General features: G+C 39.3%; 1 protein-coding gene across 1 annotated transcript in view; it reads left to right on the top strand.

The window, feature by feature from the left end:
* LOC115064556 (uncharacterized abhydrolase domain-containing protein DDB_G0269086-like) overlaps positions 1 to 9,055 on the top strand; it is a gene marked incomplete at its 3' end in the record, with an annotated part of 46,416 nt that overhangs the window by 32,937 nt on the left and 4,424 nt on the right. The window contains exons 7-9 of the mRNA XM_029541676.1: positions 3,468 to 3,579; positions 4,844 to 5,035; positions 7,012 to 7,223. Of these exons, the coding sequence (XP_029397536.1) occupies positions 3,468 to 3,579; positions 4,844 to 5,035; positions 7,012 to 7,223 (516 nt within the window). The remainder of the gene's footprint in view (positions 1 to 3,467; positions 3,580 to 4,843; positions 5,036 to 7,011; positions 7,224 to 9,055) is intronic.

The following is a 9,055-nucleotide window of genomic DNA, read 5'->3' as shown; positions in this document are numbered from 1 at the left end:
GTTGTTCAGCTTCCATGTGTATGTAGGCTTTCTGTTGTTTTTGTTGCTATTCAAGACCAGCCTTAATCTGTAGTGATTTGATAGGATGCATGGGGTTATTTCAATCTTCTTATATCTGTTGAAGCCTGTTTTGTGACCGATTATATGGTTAATTTTGGAGAAGGTACCATGAGGTGCTGAAAAGAAGGTATATTCTTTTGATTTATTATGAAATGTTCTATAGATATCTGCTATATTCATTTGGCCCATAACTTCTGTTAGTTTCATCGTGACTCTGTTTAGTGTGTGTTTATATGATCTGTCCATTGATGAGAATGGGGTGTTGAAGTCTCCCACTATTATTGTGTGGTGCAATGTGTGCTTTGATCTTTAGTAATGTTTCTTTTATGAATGTGGGTGCCCTTGCATTTGGAGCATAGATGTTAAGAATTGAGAGTTATAGATGGCCTAATTGGCCATCACTGGGAAGAGAGGCCCCTTGGTCTTGCAAACTTTATATGACCCAGCACAAGGGAACGCCTGGGCCAAGTAGTGGGAGTGGGTGGGTAGGGGAGCAGGGTTTGGGGGGAGGTATAGGGAACTTTTGGGATAGCATTTGAAATGTAAATAAAGAAAATAATAATAAAAAAATTAAAAAAAAAGAATTGAGAGTTATTCTTGGTAGATTTTCCTTTGGTGAGTATGTAGTGTTCTTTCTTATCCTTTTTGGTAACTTTTAGTTGATAGTTGATTTTATCCGATATTAGCATAGCTACTTTAGCTTGTTTCTTGGTACCATTCATTTGGAAAATTGTTTCTCAGCCCTTTACTTTGAGGTAGTGTTTGTCTTTGACACTGAAGTGCATTTCCTGTATGCAGCAAAATGCTGGGTCCTGTTTATGTAGCTAGTCTGTGCATCTGTCTTTTTATTGGGGAATTGAGTTCATTGATATTAAAAGATATTAAGGAATAGTGATTGTTGCTTCTCGTTATTTTTAATTTTTTTTTGTTTGTTTGTGTGGCTATCTTCTTTTTGGTTTGTTGAAAGAAAATTACTTTCTTGCTTTTTCTAGGATATAGCTTCCCTCCTTGTGTTGGTGTTTTTCATTTATAATTCTTTGTAGGGCTTGATTTGTGGAAAGAAATTGTGTAAATTTTGTTTTTTTTTTTCATGGAATATCTTGGTTTCCCCATCTATGGTAATTGAGAGCTTTTCTGTGTATAATAGTCTGGGCTTACATTTGTGGTTTCTTAGCGTGTGTATTAGATCTTCCCAGGATATTCTAGCCTTCATAATCTCTGGTGAGAAGTTTGCTGTGATTCTGATAGGTCTACCTTTATATGTTATTTGACCTTTTTTACCTTACTGCTTTCAATATTCTTTCTTGTGTTTTGTGCATTTGGTATTTTGACTATTATGTGACATGGGGAATTTCTTTTCTTGTTCCATCTATTTGGAGTTCTGTAGGCTTCTTGTATTTTTATAGGCATCTCTTTCTTTAGGTTAGGGAATTGTCTTCTAGATTTTGTGGAAGATATTCACTGACTCTTTTTTTTTTATCTTTTTTTTTTATTATTATTTTCTTTATTTACCTTTCAAATGCTATCCCGAAAGTTTCCTATACCCCTCCCCCCACCTCTGTTCCCCTACCCACCCACTCCCACTACTTGGCCCAGGCCTTGCCTTGTGCTGGGTCATATAAAGTTTGCAAGACCAAGGGGCCTCTCTTCCCAATGATGGCCGATTAGGCCATCTTCTGCTACTTATGCAGCTAGAGACACAAACTCAGGGGGTACTGGTTAGTTCATATTGTTGTTCCACCTACAGGGTTGCAGCCCCCTTCAGGTCCTTGGGTACTTTCTCTAGCTCCTCCATTGGGGACCCTGTGTTCCATCCAATAGCTGGCTGTGAGCATCCACTTCTGTGTTTGCCAGGCACTGGCATAGCCTCACAAGAGTCCGCAATATCAGGGTCCCTTCAGCAGAATCTTGCTGGCATGAGCATTATTCACTGACCCTTTTACTTGGGAATCTTTACTCTCTTCTCTACCTATTATCCTTAGGTTTAGTCTTCTCATTGTGTTCTGGATTTCCTGGATGTTTTGGGTTAGGAGATTTTTTTCATTTTGCATTTTCTTTGACTATTGTGTCAATGGTTTTTATGTTATCATCTACCCTGAGATTTTCTCTTCTATCTCTTGTGTTCTGTTGGTGATGCTTGCATCTGTGACTCCTTATCTCTTTCCTGGGTTTTCTAACTCCAGAGTTGTCTTCCTTTGTTATTTCTTTATTGTTTCTAGTTCCTTTTTTAGATCTTGGATTGTTTTGTTCAGTTCCTTCACCTGTTTGGTTGTGTTTTCCTGTAATTCTTTTTTTGTTGTTTTTTGTTTTTTCGAGACAGGGTTTCTCTGTATAGCCCCGGCTGTCCTGGAACTCACTTTATAGACCAGGCTGGCCTCGAACTCAGAAACCCGCCTGCCTCTGCCTCCTGAGTGCTGGATTAAACACGTGCACCACCACGCCTGGCTGTTTTCCTATAATTCTTGAAGGGATATTTGTGTTTCCTCTTTAAGGTCTTCTACCTGTTTACCTGTGTTCTCCTGTATTTCTTTGTGAGTTATTTATGTCCTTTTTAAAGTTCTCTATCATCATCATGAGATGTGCTTTTAACTCAGAGTCTTGATTTTTTTGGTGTGTTGGGGTATCCAGGGCTCCCTGTAGTATGAGAAGTAGGTTCTGATGATGTGTAGTAGCCTTGGTTTTTTGTTTTTTACATTGTTGCCTTTGCCTCTTGCCATCCAGTTATCTCTGGTGTTAGCTGGTTTTGCTGTCTCTGATTGTGGCTTGTCTCTTCTGTAAGCCTGTGTGTCAGTACTCCTGGGAGACCCCTTCTCTCTGGGAGGAATTTGAGTATGCAGGGCTGTGGCACTGGGTCAGCTCTGGGGTGCAGACAGAAACCAGAAGGGTCCTGTCTCCATCTCTTCCTTGGTTCCTTGATGACTCTGAGAGGGTCTCTCTTAGGCCAGGGATATGAATAGAAGTGGTGGTCTTAGCTGTGTTCATAGGTGTGTCAGTGCTCCTGGGAGACTAGCTCTCTCCTGGCACTATTTGGGTATATAGAACTATGATACAGGATCAGTTCCAGAAGCAGAAGGAAACAGGAAGACATTCTTTTTTAATTTTTATTTTATATATGTGAGTATACTGTCAATGTCTTCAGATGCAGCAGAAGAGGGCATTGGATCCCATTACAGATGGTTGTGAACCACCATGTGGTTGCTGGGAATTGAACTCAGGATTTCTGTAATAGCAGTCAGTACTCTTAGCCATCTTTCCAGCCCATGAATTTTCATTATAAAATTTTCAAGTAATTTTAGATTGGTACAAGTGAGATAGCTTCATACTTTATAAACTAATTTCTTTACTGTTTAAATACTATTTAAGTGCTTACATTTAAAATTTTATATGCTAATTCTTTGTTCTTATAGATTTATGGAAGTCTTAAAAATAACAGAAAAGAAGTTAGATGAATGTGAAAACAGAGAATTATATTTCTATGAAGATATGAAAACGAGAACATTTGAAATGCTACAACATGAGGTAGTTTCAAATCAGTTTGAAGACCTAAAATGTTTTAACATAAAACTCCAAGTTCTTTTTCTATTAAATTTGTGAATATAAATAATATTATTTCGTGTGTGTAGATGGTGTATATGTGTGTGTATGTGTGCATGCTATGTGGAGCTCAGAAGACAATTCTGTTAACTCAGTTATCTCCTTCCACATCTGTGTGGGTCCTGGGATTGCCCTGATGTTGTCAGGCTTGCAAGTAAATGCCTTTCTAGGTGACACCAGCTGTTGTACATCAGGATGACCATGGGTTAGTGAGAGGGTGTAATGCACACTTCTGTGTCTACTTATGCACGAGGCCCTCAGATAGCCTATCCAGGGGGAGACTGAGAAGAGCCAGATCATGCACTGACTAGGTTAAAGGCAGTCAGGCAGGGTTTAATCACCGCCACCGCCACCGCCACCATCACCACCATCACCGCCACCACCACTACCACCACCACCACCACCACCACCACCACCACAATACTGCCCAATAAGCTCACCTCTAGTGTAGGGGTGCCAGGACCAGTCTATGTCATCATAAGGGAAATTAATCTCAGAGCTGCTATACCCGTAGGGTGCTGCTTAGCCACATTTAGCCTACCTCCTGATGTATAATCTTTCTTTTATATTGCTCTGTTTGCCTAGCCTAACATCCTGGAACTTGAGTAGAGTGCTGTTTGGCTATCTTGGTGATCCTAGAGAAATAGGGCTTATGAATCTTTGCCCATGTACGACTGTCTTGCTGAGATAGTCAGCAGGCCCCACTACAGCGATGCTTGTTAGTTTCTGTTTTTTTTTTTTCTTTCCTGTTTCTGCACACTTTATCCATGTTTCCTAGACTACTTTCAGGTTTCTTTCCCCCATCTTTTTGTCTTTGGTGGAATCCATTTCCTACCTTCCCAACATGACTGTGTTTTTACCACCAAGGGACAGAAAAAACAGAAGTCTTGGGAGTCTGCCTTTCTATCAAGTTTTCCAAGTAGTTTAGATGCCAATAAAGTGTCAAGCTTAGATTTGCAAATCAGATTCTAAGGTCGAGTGCCATTTTCGTGACAAAGATGATCGATGTAGAGAGGATATAGTTCTGTGATTCCTGGTGACTTCCAAGAATTTCAACAGGCTATTCCCTAAGAATCTACTATAGATGTTAATAAGTTACAAATGCATTTGTCAAAATTATGTATCAGTTTTTGTATTAGACTATACATAGCCTAAACCCATTATTACAACTGTATTTTTCTTCGTGTAGATAAATTATCTTAAAGATTCATGGGAATCTATGCATTGCAAATATCTACATCAAGATATAAACATTCAGTTGACTGAGCAAGAATTGTTAAAAATAAAAACAGAACAAGAGAATTATGAACACCTTCACACGACTCAAGGAAATTTGGAAAAGGAAGTGCTAACCCTCAAAGGGCTGGTTCAGGAGAGTAAGGTAAGTCACGGTCAGATCAACAGTGGTAAAGGAGACCCTGGCAGGAGGAAGGCATTTTGGTGGAGGCATGGAACGTTAGTCTGATTGCTTGTAAAATGCTTAGCTTCAATTCACTGAGAATTACCTTTTGGATAATTCTGTTCTGTGTTCCCTCCACTTTTCTTTTCTTTTTTTTTTTCAAATGATGAAAACTTTTTATTACTTTTATTTCAAAAATTCCATACATGTATATTGTCACTGGTTAACTTGTATCAAGTTACACAAGCTAGAGTCATTACATGAAGATAGGTAAGACTATGAGGTCATTTTTTGATTAATGATTGGTATGTGAGGGCCCAGCTCAGTACCACCCCTGGGCAGGTGGTTTAGTTTGTGTTAAGAAGCAGTTTGAGCATACAGTCTCTGCTTCAGTGCCTGCTTCCAGGTCCCTGCCTTGAGTTTATTGCTACCCTGGCTTTTCTTGTTGATGGACTGTGACATGCAAGTGTGAGTGACGTAAATCATGTCCTCTCAAAGTAGCTTTGTGACCATGCATCCATTAATTGAAACTCCAAGTGGTCTCCAGTTCTCCTGAATTAGAGACCACATCTTTTCTTTAAGACTCAAATAATAGGAATTGTCAGGCTAGAGAGATGTTTCAGTGGTTAAAACCACTTGCTGCTCTTCCATAAGAAACAGGTTCTATTTCTATAACCTGTATGGTGGCTCACAACCATCTGTAACTCCAATTTCAAGGGATCTGAGGCTTTCATACATGCAGGCAAACACGCACATATAAAATAAAAATAAAATGAATTTTAAAACATTTAAATAATAATCAGAACCCTCATTTTGTAGGAAATTAAGAAGTATAGATGTCTTCTCTGGTCTTTATGAAGATTCTTGGGAGAAGAACAAGAGCACATTAGACCAGTCTTGACATACAGGGTCACCAGGACGCTTTAGAATTGATTCAAACAACCCTGTAGAGTCTGAGAGCAGTTCACTATTTCAAGGAGAAACCAGTTCTCTAGGTTAGCTTTGTCAGCTGACATTCTTTGACTCGNNTGTCTGNCATTTACAAAACAAATGGAAANAGTGGTAAATAAGAGACNTTGTTAAATGAGATNACTGCCAAGATGAGGGNCTGTCGCCCTTGATAGAGAAGAAACTTTTAAGTGAGATGTACATATTTTAGTGAACCTTCAAAAGAACTGTAGAGTCTTACCCTCATACATCTGGATGTTGGGGTAAGGGAGAGNGCAGGACTTAACAAATGAATTTGAAGTCATAATCCTCCCAACAACATATGTTTCAGATCTTTCATCCTCAATTAAATGAATGTTCTAGAAAGAAATAAAATACTGAGGACCACAGTAGCCTTGTGATTTAGCCACTTGTATTTTCTTTTTTTTTCCCCTCCACTTTTCTTATAGCAATATGATTCTTTTTTTTTCTGGAAGGCACATGATTTAAGTTCCTCCCTTTAAAAAATCCAGTTTCCATCATTACATTGTAATGATTATTGTTTTGAATCATTTGCCTTTTAAAGATAGTTTGTATATAAAAAGGCTATTGGGAAAAGATGCATCATTTCATGGATTTGCTCTTAAGTTAGGATGTTCAAGTTTTGAGTTAAAATCCAGAGAACCAAAAAAATTCCCAATTTTTGAATGATTCCATCAATTAGGGTTTTCCGGAAACAGGAGTTCTAAAACGAGAGTGGTTCTCAGCTGAGGCCATCACCCAGTGGCAGGGTACACAAGGCTCCCAATTAGATTTTCTTCAGCACCAAAGAAAACAAAATGAAGAGTCAGTTGTATTTCCTGACTCAGATGTAATGCATTTCTGTAGAACTGAAGATAAATATTATCAAGTCCAGCATGTTATATCATAGCTATAAAATCAATGTGTGATTCATGAGTTATGGAAATACATATGCCATACTCACTTTGGGTGTAGTTATTTTAAAAATATTTACTTTTAATTTGTTTTAGACACAAGCAGAAGAGGAAAATAAATTAGAGAAAGTAAGAGAGAACAATGAGTCAAGAATGAGTCAAATGATTCTCAGAGTCAAAGGTTTAGAATCAAGACTCCCTGAGATAAAAAGTCAAGTGGATTCTACCAGAAGAGAAGTGGAAAAACATAAACAACTCTATGTAGAAGAAAATAAAGGCAGAAAATCACTTTCTAATACACTAAACAAGTAAGTCAAAATAATAATGGAAAATATTTCAGCTCACTTATTGGTATAGTAAAACAGGTTTTCTTTTTTAATAGTTAAAATGTTTATTTAAATGTGCTTATTATCTTAACCATAAAATATATATATACATATTTTTTTGGATATTTTCTTGATTTTCATTTCAAATGTTAACCCCTTTTCTCAGTTTTCCCCCAGAAACTCCCTATCCTATTCGCTCTCCTCCTGCTTCTATGAGGGTGTTTCCCCCCACCCCAGTTACACCTCCTTGACCTCAGATTCCCCTACACTGGGGTATCAAGTCTTCACAGGATCAAGGGCCTCTCTTCCTACTGATGCCCAACAAGGTCATTCTCTGCTACATATGTGGCTGGAGCCATGGGTCCCTCCATTAGTCTCTGGGAGCTCTGGGGTGTCTGGCTGGTTGATATTGTTCTTCCTGTGAGGTTGCAAACCCTTTCAGCTCTTTCAGTCCTTTCTCTAACTCCTTCACTGGGGATTCCATGCTCAGTCCAATGGTTGACTGTGAGCATCCACCTCTGTATTTGTCAGGCTCTGGCAGAACCTCTCAGGAGACAGCTATATCAGGCTCCTATCAACATGCACTTCTTGGCATTCACAATAGTGTATGTGTTTGGTGACTGTATATGAGATAAATCATGTATATGGGTAGGGCAGTCTCTGCATGGTCTTTTCTTTAGTCTCTGCTCCACACTTTGTCTCCATATCTGCTCCCGTGAGTATTTTGTTCCCCTTTCTTTTTTTCTTCATTTTTTATTAGATATTTTCTTCATTTACATTTCAAATGTTTTCCTGAAAGTCCCCTATACTCTCCCCCTCATCCTGCTCCCCAACCCACACACTCCTGCTTCCTGGCCCTGGCATTCCCCTGTACTGGGGCATATGATCTTTGCAAGATCAAGGGCCTCTCCTCCCATTGATGGCTGCCTAGGCCATCCTCTGCTACATATGCAACTAGAGACACAGTTCTGTGGGGGTACTGGTTAGTTCATATTGTTGATCTTCCTATAGGGTTGTCAACCCCTTTAGCTCCTTGGTTACTTTCTCTAGCTCCTTCTTTAGGGGCCCTTGTTCCCCTTTCTAAGAAGGACCAAAGCACCCACACTTGGGTCTTCCTTCTTCTTGAGCTTCATGTGGTCTGTGAATTGCATCTTGGGTATTCTAAGCTTTTGGGCTGGTAACTAGTTATCAGTGAGTGCATACCACAAGTGTTCTTTTGTGATTGGGTTATCTCACAATATCTTCTAGTTCCATCCATTTGCCTTCAAATTTCATTAATTCATTGTTCTTAACAGCTGGGTAGTATTTCATTATGTAAATGTATCACATTTTCTGTATCCATTCCCCTATTGAAGGATATCTGGGTTCTTTCCAGCTTCTGGCTATTATAAATAGGGATGTTATGAACAGTGGAGCATGTGTCCTTGTTATATGTTGGAGAATCTTTTGGATGTATGCCCAGGAGTGGTATAGCTGGGTCCTTGTAGGACCCCCTCTCGGGGACCCCCTCAGGTCACGGGAGTCAGGGTGTCCCAAAGAAACACGAGAAACCTTCTTGTTGCAAAAGTACGAGGCAGTTTAATGGCAGAGCTCCAGGCCGATACTTATCTCACACATGAGACAGAGGAATCGACCACAAGGCTCAAAAGATAGGGGGTTTTATAGGGAGAGGGTAGGGGGGTTTGGGGGAACTTGGCGCAGCTTCACACAGTTGGCTTGATTACAAGTCAGTAGAATAATATATGCAAATTAAAGCATAAATACATGCAATTGAAAAAGACAGCATTTTCAACAAATGGTGCTGTCACAACTGG

This window comes from Mus pahari, chromosome 8 (genome assembly GCF_900095145.1).
Source record: "Mus pahari chromosome 8, PAHARI_EIJ_v1.1, whole genome shotgun sequence".
In the NCBI taxonomy this organism is placed as follows: domain Eukaryota; kingdom Metazoa; phylum Chordata; class Mammalia; order Rodentia; family Muridae; genus Mus; species Mus pahari.
This window is presented reverse-complemented; position numbering and strand designations above follow the sequence as displayed.